The 20,753-nt window shown below is 40.0% G+C and overlaps 1 protein-coding gene and 1 pseudogene across 4 annotated transcripts in view; one reads left to right on the forward strand and one right to left on the reverse strand.

Moving 5' to 3' along the window:
* SPRYD7 (SPRY domain containing 7) overlaps nt 1–3,211 on the forward strand; it is a 132,408-nt gene extending 129,197 nt beyond the window's left edge. For 3 of the 4 annotated variants that reach the window (XM_054701477.1, XM_037527275.2, XM_037527276.2), the window contains one exon: nt 203–3,211. In XM_054701477.1, the coding sequence (XP_054557452.1) occupies nt 203–300 (98 nt within the window). In that variant the 3' untranslated portion in view covers nt 301–3,211. The remainder of the gene's footprint in view (nt 1–202) is intronic. The other variant, XM_037527273.2, reaches the window with a different exon arrangement.
* Nucleotides 3,212–16,823: 13,612 nt separating this feature from the next.
* On the reverse strand, nt 16,824–20,003 carry LOC119258539 (proteasome subunit beta type-6-like; annotated as a pseudogene).
* Between the last annotated feature and the right edge of the window lie 750 nt (nt 20,004–20,753).

Raw genomic sequence — 20,753 nt, forward strand, 5'->3', positions numbered from 1 at the left:
TAGCTCCTTTCAGTATTTGACAGATTTTGTTTATTTTTGTGACTGTTTTTACTCACTAAGATTATGTTTTGTAGACTTGACATTTATTCTTCTTACCTATTGATATTATGATATTAATGGAAATAGTTTATTTTATAAGTATGTATTCATTCACATTAAGGTATTTGCTCCTGATTTGCTTTCTTTCTGTTTCTTTCCCCAGTTGATGACAGTGCAATTTTGGATTGCCAGTTCAGTGAATTTTATCATACTCCTCCACCTGGTTTTGAAAAAATATTATTTGAACAGCAGATCTTCTGAATGTATTTTTTTTGAAACTTGTATTTCTGCACTGTTAAAAGTGTTTACCATTTAATAAAGCTTTACCTGACCTATCGATGGAAATATATTCTTAAAAATATGCTTGTTAATGTTTAAGGAACCAATGTATTCAGTATACTACCCAGAAGTGTGATTTAAAATACTGATGTTTTGTGATATGAAATCAGCATTTTGGGCAGTTTATTTAAGTCTTATTTAAATAAATATAACTATAGGTTTGATTAGCAGTATTAAGTGGAAATTTGTATAAAGATATTTAAAAGAGTCTTTCTTATATAAAAAACTTGTTTTGATAGAGATGCAGAGTTGAATGGGCTATTCTGAAGTTTAGACCTCATTAACTTTTAATCTGCAATCCAAATAATTTTGTGTCTCAGTGTCTTCTTATATAGTATAACAAAGTGACAGAGTTATATTATTGGAAACTTCTTTTTTGGTGACTAATTTACTGTGAATGTACCACTTAAAATCTACATGGCTTATTTCATTTATATGTCATTGTTTTTGATTTGCTTTATCAAAGGAGATACATGTTCTAGAAATTGTCAGACCATTTTGTTGAAGACCATCATGCTGTATTACTTCAAAACTTGAGTAAGTAATGGTTGATTAGTTATGTAGCGTACACTGGCAGTTAAAAAGTATAATGTTTTATAGTAAATGTAAATGAGATTATTCCTTTAAGAATTTTTATTTAAATTTGTGTTTTTCTGTAAGGAATAATAAATAATAGTAATTAAGGCATATTCAACACTATATTAAGCACATGTTCTTTGTTTTGTTAATTACATAGTAAATTCACTTTACCCTTAATATTTTAGAAGTTCAGAGATAATTGAATCTTCTCCATGACCTAGAGCCTTTGCCTAGTTTTCAGTAAGAGTCTCTGTCCTTTAGTTAACAACCTATTATCCTGAAATAATCACTGTACACATTTTGGTATGATACTCCTTTTCAAATTAGCATACCAGTTTCACTTCTTTAACAACAAGAAGCATTATGTTACATTTTTTTAAAATAGGTGTTAGAATTGAAGGTGATCTGAATTGTAGTTTTTCCACCTAATCCCATATCTCCTAAGTCTCTCTGAACCCATGTTATTGCCCATTTAAAAGAAAAGGGGAGGGCTTCCCTGGTGGTGCAAGGGGTTAAGATGCAACCTATGAGGCTGTCCGCAGGAGTTCGATCCCTGGCCGGGGAGCTGCCTACATGGTGCGGCAGACCTCTCCTGGCTCGCCTGCTGCTCCCCTCAGTGGTGTGTTTCAGTCAGTCTGTTCTGTTCCCTGGTCTGTCTCTGGTGAATCCTCACACCAACCCCCCATCTCTGGCCTGTACCCCAGTTCTTGTGTGCATAAATAAATCTTTAAAAAAAAGAAAAGGGGAGAATCATACTTGCTTGCCAAGATTCTATAGCTAAACAAGGTAGTTAATATATAAAACAACTTACTCTCACAAGCACTTAGTAAACATAGATTCCTTCTTGACTCTAAAACAGTGGTTTTCATAGTGTGGTTCTCAGACTAGCAACCTCAGCATCACCTGGGAACTTGTCAGATATGGACCTTCTCAGACTGGATCCCCCACTCAGTGAATGAATCAGAAACTGCTGGGGACGTTGTCCAAAAATCTATCTGAACAAGCCCTTCAGGTGATTTTGATACACTCTAAAGTTTGAGAACCACAACTCAGGAGAGAATTGTGATTGTCTTCTATAAATTCTCTGAGGCTTTAAGACAGGCTATTTTTGACCCATAGTTAGGAAAATCCTGCACAACTTGTTTTTTTGGTAGATGAAACATGATGGTATGCTTTGAAAACAAATGAGTGAGTTTTTTTGCCTAACTTTATGTCTACAATTTTAATTCATAAGAACCTGCTTAATTGAGGGTAACTCCCTTGTGGTGCAAGGAGTTAGGTCTTAGCACTATTACGCTGTTGCCAGCCACTGCAGCACGAGTTCGATCCCTGGCCAGGGGGCTAACCCACATGGCGCAGTAGACCTCTTCTGTCTCACCCACTGCTCCCTTCAGCAGTGTATTTTAGTATATCTGCCTGTTCTGCTCCCCACTTTGTCTCTGGTGAATCCTCTCATCCCCTGTAACCCACCCCCCGCCAACTCCGCACCTTTGGCCTACACCCTAGCTCTTGTATGCATAATATAAATTTTTTTAAGAATCTGCTTAATTGGGAAGGTTGAATTAGAATGACTGTTATTTACTATCTTTATAATGTTATCTACCTCTTAGTTTTTTTTTTAAGGCCAATTTTTTTTTTTAAATCATCCTTTTCTCATTCTTTTATCTGTTCATCCAGAATAAGGACATTACTAATTGTCTTGTGTCCATGGCATTAGTTTGGTAAGATCTAGTTGTGTTTTTAATATGTAGGTATCTAATTCCTTTTGGGAAAATTACTTTGAACTGTTCTTCCCCAAACCTCATAACCTTAGTCTAATCTTAAGAAAAAAATCAGACAAATTACAGTATTATTCCTCTGAACTGTCAAGGTCATCAAACAAGAAAGGTCAGTCTAAGGGGATATGACAATTAAATGTAATGTGGATCGTGAATAGGATCCTGGAAAAGAAAACAGACATCAGGTAAAAACTAAGGAAATATGGAGAAACTATAGACTTTAGTTAATAGTATCAATATTTAATAACTGTAATAATTGTACCATATTAATATAAGATGCTAATACAGAAGAAACTGGGAGATGGATATATGGGAACTGTACTATTGTCTCTTTCTGTAAATATAAACTGTTCTAAAAAATTAAGTCTTAATAAAAATTACATTGAACTGAAAGAAATGTGAAAATAAAGCCTTTAATGAAGCCAGTAGACTATTAGTCCAGTATATATACAGTGTACACTCATAGCTTAATTTTTCAGTGATGGCCAATTTACATATTAAACCAGAAAGAGAATTTAAACTGCCTTGGCTCATCAACTAAGATTATGTGAATATGTTTTCAATATGGATTACAAAGTTTAAATTAAGACTGGTATAAAATGAAATTATATTGACTTTTTAAATCACTAACAAAAGCATAATAATTGAGACCAAATTATTGAAATTAATAGTGGATATAATCAGAATAATGTTAGATGTGATTAGCAATGTAAATGAATCACATGCCATCCAAGACCTATACAGAAATTTAGAAAAATTGTCCCATTATTGGCTGAAATGGTAATCTGTAGTTACAAAGGAATTACCTCAATGTAGTCATTCAAGTATTGAATCACCTCTGTGTTGTGTTTCATAAATACAGTACCCCCAAGGAACTTCGTTAATTCACTTGTAAGCACAACTCTAAAATATCCAAGATGCGTTGTTACATGAAAAAAGCGTTGTTACATGAAGTTGCTAAACACTTGTATGTTTAATAGTCATTAAATAACAACAAATCCTCATGTTTAGGAACAAGTCTAAAGTAATACACACTAAAAGAGTGTATCTTGGGAATAAGGTTACAGAGAACAGTCTCTTCTATTTCTGATGCTTTTTACAATAAAATTGTTTAGGTAATTAAAAAATCATTTAAAAAAGATTAAAGAAACACTTTGGAGGAAGTCTTATATACCAAAGAATGGTGAATGTTACATCCATATATAAGAATCTAAAAAGCTACAATAGAAGCACAACTCAGTAACTTAATTACAGGATATAGTATTTCACAGCAATTTATATTAAAAAATTCAGAAGTTTTAGTTGGTGACATGCCAGCCACCAATATAAACCAATCTCCAGACCCAGGGTGACCAATCCTAGTAGACACTGCATTTTCAAAAGGACACTGATAAACCAATAAAGGCTACCAGGCTGCTGCTGGTCTGCTTAATCCACGACTCCTTGAGAACACTGGGAATGTTAGAAGAAGATATTCAATCCACTGGGCTATTGAAAACCAAATAACTTTGTGAAATGCTAATCATAGGAAGAAGACAAAAAATAGAGTCATTGGTGTGATGCTTACAAATGTATTTCAGGAAAGATAACCATATCTTGATTCAAATATCTGATGCTTCGTTGCTTGAAAATAATGGGTAGATTTATTCTCCATTGCCCTGGATGCAGAATTACTGGAAGGTACAGGGGAACTGATCAGTTTAAGACAGGAACTTTCCTATTTGTTTACTGTTAGCATTGTAACCTTGCAAAGAAAATACTCCCTAGACTTGTTCTAACAGCTGTTTTCAAGTGTGGGTTTTGTTACCGCTCAGGTGTGGTGAGCCCATAGACCAGGTGACTGCCATGGTAGAGAGTTACAATTCCCAAGAGAAGGTACACTGTGCCTCTCAGAGTCACAGGTAAGCGTCCTAGTCAGTCAGGAGGCAGAAGAAATAAGGGGAAAACAAGGGCATGAGTCTTTGTTGTGTTTTCCATGGCAAAGCTGAGTAAGTAAACTTAAAATTGGCTAGTATAAATAATTTCAGCATTCTCTGGTATATAGAGGCCCCTAAGACTTGTCTGATATCTGGGCCTGGGGTGGTTAGGACAGTGAAGTCTTGACTTAGAATATAAAAGCTGGGCCTCCATGGTGGCACAAGGGGTTAAGACACAACCTATGAAGCTATCCACAGCCACTGCAGCACAAGTTCGATCCCCGGCTGGCCAGGGAGCTATCCACATGGTTCAGCAGACCTCTCCTGACTTGCCCACTGTTCCCCTCAGCAGTGTATTTCAGTGGACCCACCTGTTGTGATCCCCACTCTCTCTGGTGAACCCTTTCACACCCCATCCCGCCCCCACACCTCTGGCCTATACCGCAGTTCTTGTATGCATAAATAAATAAATCTTTAAAAAGTTTAGAATATAAGAGCCAAAAAGAAGAGGTCAGGGGTCTAGATTATTTGGTGTTGCAAATAAGGCAAGTTTTTTGCTGTCTGTAGTAATTAGCTAATGCTGTGAAGGACATTCCTACCATGGTACTAAGACCCCAGAGCAAGAATACAGAAAATAATTAATACATAGCCTAGAACACTATCCCAGAAATCTTGTAAATATGATTTCTGCTTGGTAAAGGTGAACTAATTTTTTTTTTTTAAGATTTATTTTATTTGTGCATACAAGAACTGGGGAATGGGTGGTTTTGAGGATTCCCCAGAGCCAGAGTGGGGAGCAGAACAGGCGGATCTACTGAAATACACTGTTGAGGGGAGCTGTGGGGCAAGACAGCGAGGTCTGCTGTCCCATGTGGGTTAGCTCCCTGGCCGGGGTTGAACTCATGCTTCAGTGGCTGGTGATAGCTTGATAGTGCTGAGACTTTAACCCCTGTGTCACCAGGGAGATCTGAACTACATATTTTTTAAAACTAATTTTGATTCGGACTGTTGACAAACCTTTATAAACGAATTAAATTGAAAACAAGGAAATGAGAGGTGTTGGCTTGCCGGAGATCAATACTAGAATTTGTCATATTAAAATACTAATTAGAAGAAAAAAGAAAAATATCAGATGGATTCACTTATAGCAGGAATATAGGGGAACCAAATTAGACATCAGGGGAAAAAATAATAATAATACAAAACACAACAAAACAAAAACAGACAATTATAAATCAGAGACATCCTGCGGGGGAGGAGGAGGGAGAAGGATCAAAGGGAGGTAGGAGCACAGGGGACTGAGGTGATGGTGCACGGGTGCACTGGTGAAGGAAATTCTGTGGGGACTACACCTGAGGGGGTGGGGTAGGGGGGAAGCAAACATTGTTTAAAAATGAACAATGAGGCCTCCCCAGTGGCGCAGAGGTTGAGCGCTGGGTTGTGAAGCTGCCCGCAGCCTCTGCAGCGCCGGGTCGATCCCCGGCTGCTCCCCGGCCACCGGAGGAGGGTCCCACATTGCGCAGACCTCTCCTGCCGCCCGCTGCTCCCCTCAGCAGTGTACTTCGGTCCTTCTGCCTGCTCTGCTCCCCGCTCTGGCTCTGGTGAATTCTCTCATTAAAAAAGTGGCCATTTGGTACATTTCACGAAGTCAACATTACACTAATCCGAAAACCAAAGACAACACAAAAAAGAAAACTACAGACCAATCTCACTAAACAGATGCTAAAATACTCAATAAAATCCTCACAGGGGCCTCCCTGGTGGTGCAAGGGGTTAAGACTCAGCCTATGAAGCTATCCGCAGCCCAGCCACTGCAGCAAGAGTTCAATCCCTGGCCAGGAAGTTACCCATATGTCACAGCAGAGCTCTGCTGACTCACCCTCTGCTCCCCTCAGCAGTGTATTTCAGTCAGTCCGCCTGTTCTGCTCCCCGCTCTGTCTCTGGTGAACCCTATCACCCTCCCGTACATCTGGCCTGTACCCCAGTTCTTGTATGTATAAATAACTAAATAAATCTTTTTTAAAAAAAGATTTTCTCAAAAAAAAAAAAAATCCTTGCAAACTAAATCCAACAATACATCAAAAAGATAATACATCATGGCCAAGTTGGATTTATTCCGGGGATGCAGGATGGTTCAATATCTGAAAATCAATTAATGTAATCCACTACATTAACAAAAAGAAAAATAAAAACCATATGGTCGTATCAATAGATGCTGAGAAAACATATGATAAGGTTCAACATCCCTTTATGATGAAGGCCCTCAAAATTTTTGGGATAGAAGAACCATGCCTTAACATAATAAAAACCATCCATGACAAACCACAGCCAATATTATTCTTAATGGTGAAAAACTGAAAGCCTCCCCTTTACCATCTGGAACAAGACAAGGATGTCCACTCTCACCACTACTTTTCAGTGTAATACTGGAATTCCCAGCTAGAGCAATTAGGTAAGAGGAGGACATACTAGGAACCCAAATAGGGGAAAAAAGAAGAAAACTATCACTATTTGCAGATGTTATGATAATATGTAGAGAGAACCCTAAAAACTCCATGGAAAAAACTAATTAAAACAATAAACCAATTCAGTGAAATAGCAGGTTACAAAATGAACCCACAAAAATCAGTAGCCCTCTTAAAAAGAAATCAAGAAAACCACCCCATTTACAATTTTACCCCAAAAAAAAAAAAAAAATAGGGTCTCCCTGGTGGCGCAGGCGATTGAGCACCACACTGTGAAGCTGTCTGCAGCCTCTGCAGTGAGGGTTTGATCCCAGCCAGCAGGTGAGAATCCCACATGGCGAAGCAGACCTCTCCTGTCTCGCCCGCTGCTCCCCTCAGCAGTGTATTTCTTCACTCTGCCTGTTCTGTTCCCTGCTCTGTCTCCAATGAATCCTCTCACTCTCCTGTGCATCTGGCCTGTACCCTGGCTCTTATATAAAAATAAATAAATCTTTAAAAAAATAAAATAAATTAAAAATAAATATTTGGGAATAAACCTAACAAAGGTGGTGAAAACCTATACAAAGAAAATTACAAAACATTGTTAAAAGGAATAAAAGGAATAGAAAAAGACCTAAAGAAATGGAAAGACATTCCCAGTTCATGGAATGAAAGAATTAACATAATCAAAAATGGCCATCCCATCAAAAGCAATTTACAAATTCAATTTAATTCCAATAAAAATCCCAATGGCACCCTTCAAGGAAATAGAACAAATATTGGGCCTCCCAGGTGGTGCAAGGGGTTAAGCACAGCACTGTGAGGCAGTCCACAGCCTCTGCAGCACAAGTTCAATCCCCTGGCTAACCAGGGAGCTACCCACATGGTGTAGCAGACCACTCCTGACTCCCCCGCTGCTCCCTCTCAGCAGTGTATTTTGGTAGATCTGCTTGTTCTGTTCCCCACTCTATCTCTGGTGAATCCCCTCACACCCCCCTTGCACCTCTAGCCTGTACCCCAGTTCCTGTATGCATAAATAAATCTTTTTTAAGAAAACAGAACAAATATTCATGAAATTCATATGAAATAACAAAAACCTCAAATAGCCAAAGCTCTCCTGACTAAAAAGGGGATGAATGGAGGTATTACTTCAAACTATACTATAAAGCCGTAATAATTAAAACAGTATGGTACTGGAACTAAAATTGACACACAGACCAATGTAATCAAATTGAAAACCCAGAAATAAAGCCACACATGGTGAACTAATTATGACAAAGCAGCAAAAATGTGCATTGAACAAGGAAAACCTCTTCAATAAATTGTTCTGGGAAAACTGGACTACTGCATGCAAAAGAATGGTACAAGACTGCTACCTCAGGGCCTCCCTGGTGGTGCAAGGGGTTAAGACACAATGTATGAAGCTATTGGCAGCCACTACAGCACAAGTTTGATCCCCGCCAGGGAGCTGACCCACACAGCACAAGAGACCTCTCCTGACTCACTGGCTGCTCCCCTTAGCAGTGTAGTTCAATCAATCCACCTGTTCTGATCCCCACCCTGTCTCTGGTGAATCCTCTCACCCTCCCCCCAACACACACACCTCTGGCTTGTATGCTAGTTCCTGCACATATAAACAAATAAATCTGAAAAAAAAAGACTACAACCTCACCCCATACACAAAAACCAATTCAAAATGGATAAAAGACTTGAATGTAAGACCTGGAACTATAAAATACACAGAAGAAAACATAGGCACAGCACTCCATGACATACATCTCTGAATCATCTTTAAGGACTCATCCCCAGAAGAAAGAAAATGAAGGAAAAGATAAATAGCTGGGACTACATCAAACTAAACACTTCTGTACAGCAAAAGAGACAATAACCAAAATGAAGAGACAACCCACACATTGGGAGAAAATATTTGCACTCCATACAACTGATAAGGGAATGACATCTACAAAGAACTCATACAACTCAAAAAAACAAATAACCCAGTCAAAAAACTGGGCAGAAAAGCTGAAAAGACACTTTTCCAAAGAGGAAATGCAAACAGCCAACAGGCATATGAAAAAATGTTCAACATTACTATAATTAGGGAAATGCAAATCAAAACCACAATAAGACACCACCTCACACCAGTGAGGATGGCCCATATTAAAAAAATTGGCAACAGCAAGTGCTGGTAAGGGTATGGTAAAAAGGAACCCTCTTACACTGCTTGGGGGAATGTAAACCAGTCCAACCACTACCGAAAGCTTTGTGGAGTTTCCTCAAATTACTAAAAATGGATCTACCTTGTGACCCAGTGATTCCACTCTTAGGAATGTACCCAAAGGACACAAAAGCATTAATTCAAAAGGAAGCCTTACTCTTATGTTTATTGCAGCACTATTTACAATAGCTAAGACATGGTAACAACCTAAATGCCCCCAAACAGATGACTGGATGATCAAGAAGATGTAGTATATATACACACAATGGAATACTATTCAGCAATCAGAAAAGATAAACTCAGGGCATTCGCAACAACATGGATAGAGCTGCAAACATTTTAGGACTTTAACTGGTAATGAAGAAAGAGGATAGAGTGTATGACATCATCTAAACATTTCATCATTAGAAACAGGATTGTGTGATAGTTAGCAGACACTCATCTACTGGATTCAAGAAGGGGAATATTTGAAATTAAATTGTTGATGTAAATACTATAACTTGCTCTGCATTTCAGAGGGACTACAAAAGAAGATAAAATTGATTGAGCCAAGCACTGTGGAACTTCACATACAATTGCTTTTTTAACATTCAGAATAACCTATGAGAGTGGGCCTCCCTTGGTGGCGTAGCGGTTGAGCGCTGGGTTGTGAGGCTACCCGCAGATTCTGCAGTGCCAGTTCAATCCCCGGCCACTGGCGAGGGTCCCACAAAAATAAATAAATAAATAAATAAATAACCTGTGAGATAGGTATCTCCATTTTCATAGATGCAGAAAATGTCCAACTTCATATGGCCAAGTGGCAACATGAGGACTCTAACTCACTTTTCAACCATTCCCCTACATGGTGTTTCTAGAATTAAGTGTAGGTCTAACCTCATATTTAATTTTGTATCAGAGTTAATTGAGTTAATCACTGTTGCTGTATCGCATGTTTTCATGTCTATGGGCCCTGTACCTCTTCTGTATTCTTTTCCTAGATTCTGAGAGCTATTTTCACTTGCTCACTTTTCAAGATATTCCGGTAAAATAATATTTAAAGTTAAAAAATATCTGTGGAACATTTGTTACCATTACGTTAAAATTCTAAATTAATAGAAGAATTGGCATTTTATGATATTCCGTCTTTCCATTCAGGAATCTGATCTCTTTTCAGTTTTCTTGTAATCTTGGGTCTTCTTTTTATTTCTCAGGCAGTTCTGTAGCATACTCTTCAAATACGTTTTAACCAACTCAGACTTTCTTTAAACATGAACCTTGAAGGGAAGGGCATCCATTTCAAAAGCATCTTAATCCTTCTATAATATTGCTCCCTACCTATGGCCCCTCTGCTGACCCCACAATCTAGGCCCTAACCTGTGCTTTCCTTTTCCTACTTCTTTTTTTTTTTCTTTAATTTCTTTCTTTCTTTATTTATTTGTACAAGCACTGGGTACAGTCAGAAGCGCGGGAGGGTGAGAGAATTCACCAGATCCAGAGCGGGGAGCAGAGCAGGCAGAAGGACCGAAGCACACTGCTGAGGGGAGCAGCGGGCAGCAGGAGAGGTCTGCGCGCCATGTGGGACCCTCCTCCGGTGGCCGGGGAGCAGCCGGGGATCGAACCGGCGCTGCAGAGGCTGTGGGCAGCCTTGCAACTCAGCGCTCAACCGCTGCACCACCGGGGAGGCCCTCCTTTTCCTACTTCTTGACAGATTTTTATATCTTATTTATGCTACTATCTCCAGAAGTCTTCCAGCAAGTTCAGACCCTTCAGTTCCTTCTCTTCACCTCTATCAACACATCATCTAGAACATACCGTACAACTCCGTCACCCCTCTCCATTTTACTCCCATTTTACAGGATTACTGCCCTCCCCATCCCCACATGTACACACACGCACAGGATTTGCTATTATTGGAATGCTGCCCCACTCACATCCTGACACTGATCATCTCCTTTGGGATTTCCTTTCTCACTCTCTACCCTCACCAAATAAGACAAAAACCATCCTAAATAACTCTACATCCCCAGCCTATCTGACCCACACGATAGAATATCAATAAATATCTCATCTCTTCCCCTGAAGTTTCTTTGATAGAGATGGTACATATTACTTAATAAAGTAAAATAATACTGTTTTCATCCTTCTGTATTCTCCGAAAATATCATAACTTCCTTCTCATTTTTAATCCCAACACACATAAAGCACAAAGAATGTTGTTAACAAGAAGGTAGTGGCAAGGCAGCAGAAGCAAGTTAGCAGTTGATTTGTGCAAACATTCAGAAATTCCTTGTTTATAATTCAAGAAGTGACTATCTCATTAATGTGTTATTGGGACATTGTAATTTTACTTAAATATGTGCGTTTATAAACTTTAAATACTCTTAAATGTGGTTTTTATTTCATTGTTTCAGAATAATTCTGGAGGTTTCTGTTAAATCTGTATTTGTTTTTCTCCCATTAACTACTTCTCTCATTTGACAGTTAAATCCAGTGAGTTAAATATAGGATAAAGGAACTAGACAGCAGTATTTCTGACTTCTTTCATTTTCCTTCTATCTATAAGGCTATAATTATTTGTTGACATTTATTGAGTATCCACTATTTATTGAGTGGGCTGAACACTGCAAGGAGATGTAAAAAAAAGACTTGTGATCCTTAACCTTCAAAAGTTGACATTCATGTGAGTGGGGGTGAGCTGTACTGCAACAGAGATTATTTTTCCTCAGTCTCTACTCTGATTATAGACCCAGCTCCAGAAAATGTGTGAAAGGGAAGATTTTCAGCCAGGTGTTTCATAGGGAAATAGAAAAAAAAACTAAGAAAGAGTTCCCCCAATCAGTACAACTGTCTTGATGAATGGAAACCAAATAATCATTTTATCAGTCATGTGGAGCTCAAAGGATCTGAGATTCAAAATGAGGGAGTGAGTCCTTGAGTCTGTCTCATCTACAAGAGTATGCACACTTTAGTGTCTTTACACACCTGCTATTTGAAGGTACCTAAACCATACCTCTTCTAAGGCAATAAGAGCTAGTACATACTCTAGTCAACTCTATTCACTATCAAGCCAATAAATCTCAAATAAACTCAAGCAGCTTCACCTTATTTAGGAAAAAAAATCTTTATATTATTGACTCAGCATGTGTTGGTTTAGAATGAAGAAGAACATGGCATTTTTACTAATGGTATGTAACTCCTAGCTACTAGAAGGCCTACAATTTTGCAAGGTTCTTAGTTGGTTCTAATGTTTGAGCCCTCATTGTCTCTCCCTCAGAGCACTGCAGCAGCCTCCTGGCAATAGCATACCATTCCTGCCCTGTGAGTCAACAAATGGATATAGCTGATGTGTCTTTTAAGTCCTTGATTCAATATGTTGATTATAACTGGTATTTGGCTCAATCTGATTAAGAAATGCAAACATAGTTATTAGCTGAAGGAAACATTTTCATTGATTTGCTTCAGTTGGTCTGACCACAAGCTATTGATGGGCTTCTCACAGGGAAGTACCAAGCACAGGACTGGGCCTGGTGGTGGTGGTAGCTCCATGAGAAGGGATGCTCAATGCTCTCTGCCTCCGAGGAGCTTGCAGAGCCACTGGGACTACAGACATGGAAAGAGGTCTTTATGGGGTTGAAGCCAATGTGCACTGTTATCATGATTACAGCTGCTGCTGCTGCGACTGCTCACCCTGGTAACCCTTAAACCACCATGAGTTCTTGTCCCATCAAACTGCAAAAGAGAATTTGCAGACAAACCCTCAGATAAATAAGTGGAGAGAGCAAATCCTTATTTAGAAAGTAAAGAAAAGTTTATCTAGAGAAAGAACAAAAGCAAAGACTCCAAGGCAGCAAAGCCAAGTAGGGGTAAAAGACACTGTATGGGGGCCTCCCTGGTGGCGCAGCGGTTGAGCGCTGGGTTGCGAAGCTGCCCACGGCCTCTGCGGCGCCAGTTCGATCCCCGGCTGCTCCCAGGCCACTGGAGGAGGGTCCCACATGGCGCGCAGACCTCTCCTGCCGCCTGCTGCTCCCCTCAGCAGTGTACTTCGGTCCTTCTGCCTGCTCTGCTCCCCGCTCTGGCGAATTCTCTCACCCTCCCGCGCTTCTGACTGTACCCAGTGCTTGTATAAACAAAACAAACAAACAAATAAATAAAACATGCCTGTAAAAAAAGAAAAAAGAAAAAAGACATTGTATGGGCCAGTGTCTAGGGGATATTTAAACCTGTTTGTTCTCTGCTATTCAAAAATCTCATCATCCTCTCTGTAACTGTCTCTCAGTGGCTGTACTTCCCCTGGCATCTGTGTCCAGCTTTACAGCTCTTATCTTTGTCTTTCTTTCCCTGCCCCTGTCCAAGGTCTCTTAAAATTTACTCTTAATTAATAGCCTTAAAATTTACTGTCCTCATTAGCCCTCATGTATTTCTCTGTTTTTACCTCAGAAGCTTTTTTAACTCTCCCAAGTCCCTGCCTGCCCTGTCCCTGAAGTTGCCTACTTAGCCTTAGCTTGCCCTAGGATTCAGCGTGATGGTACAAAGAAAGTTTAAGGGTATAAAGTGGGAGGCAATTAGCTTTTTCTTTCTTGGAATGGGGAAGGAATATTGGAATGCAAATTTAAAGAGTGGGAAGTTATGCTCCACCTCCTAGTGAACACAGTATCTACATAATTTATTTGAAAAGTCTTCTGCATCATTAGAGATTTGTCTATTTTTCCTCTACTGCTATTTATTCAGTCATTTATTTCAGTGTGACCCATCACTATTACACGTGATCTTAGCCAAAAGGCCGAGAAGCAATGACCCATCACTATTAATTTATATTTTGGGCTATAATCCAATACTCCTTTTTTCTTTTTTTAAAGATTTAGTTACTTATGCATATAAGAGCTGGGATATAGGCCAGAGGCGCGGTGGGTGAGAATATTCACCAGAGACAGAGAGGGGAACAGAACAAGCAGATTGACCAAAGTACACTGCTGAAGGGAGCAGCGGGCAAGTCAGGAGAGATCTGCGCCATGTGGGTTGCTCCCCGGTTGGTGGGGAATTGCACTCATGCTGCAGAGGCTGCGGATAGCTTCATAGGTTGCATCTTAATCCTTGCGCCACCAGGGAGGTCCTATAATCCAATACTCCTGATCAGTTTTGCTGCTCAGATTGTTCCAGTTTGGCCATTGGGATCAGTGCTTACTAGAGTTCTCCAGGTGATTCCATGCAACCAGGCTGAGAACCACTGCTTGAAGGAAAACATTGTTTAGAATTATGCCACCATGAAAGCACCCACTTCCTTCAAAATAGCACAGATGCAAGGTGGAAGTAAAAATGAACCTCAGGTGGAGTTACTGGTACTTGCAAATACAAATCTACAACACAAAGGACAGTTAACTGGGGATTTTTCTCACTCTTCTCTTTCCAGTATAGACTCCAGGAACACACAAAATAATAATGTTTCTTAAATTTAATATTTAAAATATTTTTATTGATTAAACTTTTTTTATTTTCTTACATTGTTGTTCATTTTTTGTACAATATTTGATTTCTCCCCTAAGGTGTAGTCCCATAAATCTACCATCACATCACCTGAGAAATATCACATTAGCACAAGTTTTAAATGAACATCTGAAAAATGGTAGAATTCAGTTCTTGAATCCATAAGCTGAGAGTTGCCTTCTTATCCAGAAAAACAGAAGATAAGACAGTGGTCCTCTGAAAACCCAGTGTTAGGAACTCCCTGTGTATTTGTAAAGAGGTAGGTGTTTGCCGCCAGTATGTTGCCATTTCCAGTTTGAGTCTTGGCATCAGCAGCCTCAGTAACTTCACCTTCACATAAAAATTCAACACAGACTTCAACTAGGTGTTGAAAGTGGTTTTTTTTAATTTTTTTTTTAAGATTTATTTTATTTATACAAGAACCGGGGTACACACCAGAGGTGCGGGAGGGTGAGAGGATTCCTCACCAGAGACAAAGCAGGTAACAGAACAGGCAGACTGATGAAATACACTGCTGAGGGGAGCAGCAGGCGAGACAGGAGAGAGCTGCTCGCCATGTGGATTGCTCTGAGGCCGGCGGGGATCGAACCGGCACTGCAGAGGCTGCAGAGCTTCACAGCGCTGTTCTCAACCGCCTGCGTCACCAGGGAGGCCCCTGAAAGTGTTTTTTAAAACACTTTCTCCAAGTAGACTCAAGAAATAGAAATAGACTCAAGAAATTACTGTTTCATTATTATGAGGTAGAATTTCTTTCCCCAAGCATGGGCCCAAACAAAGGCATAGTTCATTTCTAGCCCCACAGTTATAATTTGGTTTGCTATCAAAACAGTCATTTCAGCAATCTTCAAGTAATATCTAACAGCAGTAACTCTCAGATGCATCTGGATGGCTAGCCAAGGAGAACAGTAAAGAGGAAGGAATTGTTTTAGACCAGCCCTGGCATAATTTTCTTAGAACAATTGTTCCCAAAGTATGTCTCTGGACCAGCAGCATCAGTAGAACATGAGAACTGGTTCAAAATGTAAATTCTCAGGTCTACACCTACCCTATCAGGAACTCTAGGACAGAGCCCAACAAGCTATGTCTTAGTAAGCTCTCCAGATGATTCTGACTCAAGTTTCAGAACATTGCCCCCAACGCAGTATTAACAGTTGAAGTTTCCCTCTTTTCCTGGTGTTTGCTGTGGTGAATAATAATGAACCAGCTTGTCTGATTGTCCTAGGAGCAACCCTATCACTTCTGGGACAGGGGAGGATCCATCTTTGTGTCCACAGAACAAAGTGCCTGGCATATGGAGGGTGCTCGATAAATGTTTACTGGAAAAAAGAACGACTGCACAATAAAAGAGAAAGAATCCCTGGAAGAGATTTGTAAAAATTATCAGAGTGATCCTTAAATTTGGGCTTGGAGATTTTTCATGATGCTACTGCCTGATGTTTTCAAGTGACCTGAGACTGACTCAGAGCCCCTAACTGCTTGGTGCTGCCACACTCCAGCTACCCCCAGGCCCTCTGGGGTTGTTGGTGCTCATCCCACTTCATCTGACAAACAGCACTCCCAGCTTCCTCTTCTCCTAAACAAGGCTGAGTTGAAGAAAAACAGGAGAAAGAGAAAGGAAAGAATAGACAGAAGAATGGATGTTGACATGAAGAGGAAAGAAAATCCAGTAGGGATTTTGTGACTTTATTGCTATTAGGAAGAAATAAGGACAGACCCAGCTTCATGAAAGCTAAAGCTTTTTCAATCTGGGGCACCCTCATTAAGAAAAATAATAGAAAACCACAATTACTGACGAAATTAGATGTGAAACTTAATATTAAAAATAGACAAAATACAAAGCAATTAAAATTTTTAAGTTTATAAATACTACAAACATAAAATTCAGAAAAATAACATTTTTATAAACTGATGATTAAGTCACCATGATACTATTATTTTTTTTCACATTTTTTGACTGTATGCTTTTTAATCATCTGCTTATAAGATCATTGTATTTTTTTCCCTGACAAGATGTTTATTTGAATTTTGCGTTGGTATGGGATGGCTCTTACTGTATCCTAGAATCCCAGGGCTCAGGGAGGTGGTAAGTGTCATTAGTGAGTTTAGGGAACTGGTCTCCCAAAAGTACCTGGCTCTCTAGCCCCGATTCTGCAATGGCTGCCAGGCCGATCACTCCTCCCCTGGAGCCGTCCTGCTCCAGGGTCAAGAACGAGCACCTTAGCAGTGAATTGCAGATGTTCTTCCTTGGTCATGACTTCCCGGCAGAAAGCATGAACATAGCCATAGGTACTGGCTGCCCAGAGCCCCCAACGGCAAGAACTGCCTCTCCATCATGCCCCCATGGGCACTGAGTACACCCGCCCTCCTTCTTGAGGTTCCCAGCCCGCAGTGATGATTCCTGCCATCAGGTCTTCCCGGTATCTGTGACAGCTCCTGAAAGAGGCCGGCTGCTGTGTGTACCAGCGGGGGCTCATTCAGCTCAATGCTGTGGAAACCAAGCTGTTAGGTGTCTGCATCAGCCTCTGCCTGGCTCTCAGCTGCTGAGCCTGAGCGGCAGTAGAAAATACAATCATGAATAATGTGTCAGCTTGTCAGTCATTCGATTGGCGATGTAAGACCCAGTGGTGCTTCTGGATTCCCTGCCCAGAGCAACATCCGGGTCAAACTGCATGGTGATTATAGTGGCCCCTGTGGAGACTGCCTGATTTTCCAGCCCAGGCTAAAGGCTGCGCTGGCCCTGCTCCCCCAGAAGGTACTACGGTGGCTACCATCTTTCTCTGCAGGTGCTGCCACCTGTGTTATTTTTATAGTGAGAAGAGAAAGATAATTCAGTCTTTTCCCTAGCATAATTGATTGAAATTTGTTTTTTGTTATTGATAAATTAGAAAAGTTTCCTTCAGTTACAATTGTGTTTAGGACTGTTCCATAACTTGGAAGGACCTATATCAAGTTTCTTTTCATATTTGAACTCAGCGGACTCTCTACAGGGCTGTGATGCTGGAGACCTACAACAGCCTGTTGTCCACAGGGTTTTGTGTTAACAAACCTGAGTTAATCATCAGATTGGAGTAGGGAGCAGAGCCATGGACTGTCAAGGAACCCTCAAACCAGATCCTCTTAGAGGTGGATCTTGCAGTCCCATAGACTACCCTGGCCGTGGCTGGATGATCGTCCACTTGGCTCCAAATCACTGGATCCCCCACCTGGGCTCCTACTGGCTGCCAGACAGGGGTCTGGCATGTGGGGCTTTTCAGCTCACCTCTAGCTGTGGGGGCAGCACCTTCCCAGTTCCATTAAGATTTCAAGGGATGATCAAGCTTATTCCTCACAGTAGAGATCCTTCTAGTCCACAGAACCAAATTCTCCCCCCACAGTTTTCATCTTTAATGATCTGAATGTTCCACAGATTAGCTTCTGGCTCTGTATTGCAAATCTTGCTTTTCTTCCAGTGCCCATTTACTCCTGGTGCCAAGCATTGTAGGACAGGTCCTGAAGTAATATAACCTCTGGCCCTGCCTCTTCATGTCACAGCATCTGGTAAGTTGGCAATGTGGATGTCTAGGGAAAGCCTAGAACTGCTCCCATGTGTGGACAGCTTGCAGTAATTTAACTATATGTGAAATAACTTAGATATCTCCCACAAAACCCTCAGACATGGATCCCCCAATTCACTTTCCCCTTAGCTAGGTCCTAAAAGTGCCTGTGGACACTCAAACACTATGCAGCGCAGGAGAAGTGTGACAAAGGGAAGTTGGTCTGAAAAAAAAACACAACCACTAATCCATGTGGTTATTTTGTAAAGTTTACAAAAACATATGACCATATGAACATGTTGCAAGAGCTTTTCCAGAACTCAGAAGGACCTGTACAATGAGTGACCCAGAGCTTCGAAACCACCATTCAATGAATTAAATAACTGAGTGAGAGAATAAATGAATTAATAGATTGAAGGATGAAGGAGCATCCTCTAGTTGTGAGAGCTGAATGACCTGACCAAGCCAGAAGGGTAATCTAATCTCTAGACCCTGGTTCAGTTTCCATTTCCTGATGTGTAATCCCAGATAAATGTATTATCTGTTGTTCTCTTCATTCCTTTCTTCAAAGGTTAATAATTTAGTGTATATCCTTTCTACATACACATTTATATACATAAATACACAAAATGGTTACATTTATTCCTTCAATTTGAAGTTAAAAAAGCCCAACTCTATTAAATACAGCTGTTCACCCATAATTCTTAAAATTGTAAAAAAAAAAAACCTATGAAGCTATTTTGCCAAAAATATTGAACCTGAATCCAGTCAATGTTCTCTGCCTAACTACCAGCTTACAGGAAATTACTAACCAACACCACAGGGAGATGATCTGCAAAATCCAGCCTGTGGGGAAACTGCAGTACAGATAAACATGAATTCCACATATAAATTACAAAGAATGAAAAACAGTAAAGGGGGAAACACAGATTTAAAGATATTTTAAAGACTTATAACTAGTCCAATGTATGGACTTCATTTGCATCCTGTTTTTTTTAAACTATAAAAAACCATTTTGGCATGTATGAGACAAGTGGAATTTGAACACTGACAGTCTTAGAGATACATACTGGGGGAAAAAGTAAAATTGTCAAGTGGAAAGCAATGCATAGAAGACTACCATCTTTGAAAACTCATCGTTTTGTAATTATAAAATAATAAAAGGTAAATGTATTAACTGTTGTTCTCATTCCTTTCTTCATAGGTTAATAATTCAGTGTATATCCTTTCTATATACACATTTACATACATATATACATAGACAAAATTATATAACAATTATAAATAAATTTAACATATAATTTTAATTAGTATATAATATTTATTTTTAATAGAACTAAAAAATCTGTAAATAAATATTGAACTCCAAGTAATGCTATGCATGCTGATATGTTTATCTGCTACTTTGACAGGTCTAGTTGCTACCCTAACTCAAAGAGTATCTTCTGGCCAAATCCCATTCTGCCTCCATCCTGTTTTTCAGTCACTACCAGCAGAGCAGGCCTCATCTCAACCCACCTGTCTGTGTTGCTGTGTCTGTTCCCTAACTAGCACAGCATTGCCTCTCCCACACCTTGCTGTGTTACCAGGATCTCAAATTCCCCCACATCCTCCACCTTTTCTCCTGACTTAATTAAAATCTGGTTATTCCTGAGGACACTGTGGTACCCAAACAACATCTTCCTGGCTGGCATTGTTCTTCTAAAGAGCAAGTCATCTAGCCTTCCTCAACTTCCTCTTCTGTGGACCTGTTAGCTTCCTTTTGTCCATAGACCTCCATTCAGGAGAGATGCTAATATTTAGCTTCCTCCTTTTCTCTCTTCCCCAACTCCCTCATATCATTCTTACCCATTCTCAGTGACCTCAACATTGATGGGTTGGAATCACCTAATATCAAGAGTTGAGCCATTCAACACTCTAATCGCTATGTCTTTAACTGGCATGCCTCCAATGACCTTTAATTGTAACTGAGTTATTGGGTGTAATAGCAAAAAAGCCACTCCCACTTCCACCCCTTGATACTGCACCTATGTGTTCTGGGTATGTGGGAAACAACAGGGCTCGTCCTCAAGCAGGACTAGCCTCTTGTTTAATCAAGGAGCTTTGAATCTGTGAATTGACTTAGGTCTAGAAACTGGATAAGAGCCACAATTGTCCCCGGTGGTAAACCTTGTCTGTTTTTTAGCCACCAGACCTATAGATTTTTCCCTCTTATTTAGGTCAAGTAATACTCTAGTAGACTCCCATCTATTCCTAGGAACACCATGTAAAACTAACTATCAAAGATCTCTGCAGTCCAAGGCATTCTTGTTACCCTTCACAGTAGATGCATCTACTTTGTCTTTTCTGACTGCTATCACTATATCTGCTACTCTGAAATCCCACCATCTTCACTAGTTGTGAGAGCTGAAAGACCTGACCAAGAAAGAAGGGTAATCTAATCT

This window comes from Talpa occidentalis, unplaced genomic scaffold, assembly GCF_014898055.3.
Source record: "Talpa occidentalis isolate TD23 unplaced genomic scaffold, MPIMG_talOcc4v2.1 talOcc4.5, whole genome shotgun sequence".
NCBI lineage: Eukaryota > Metazoa > Chordata > Mammalia > Eulipotyphla > Talpidae > Talpa > Talpa occidentalis.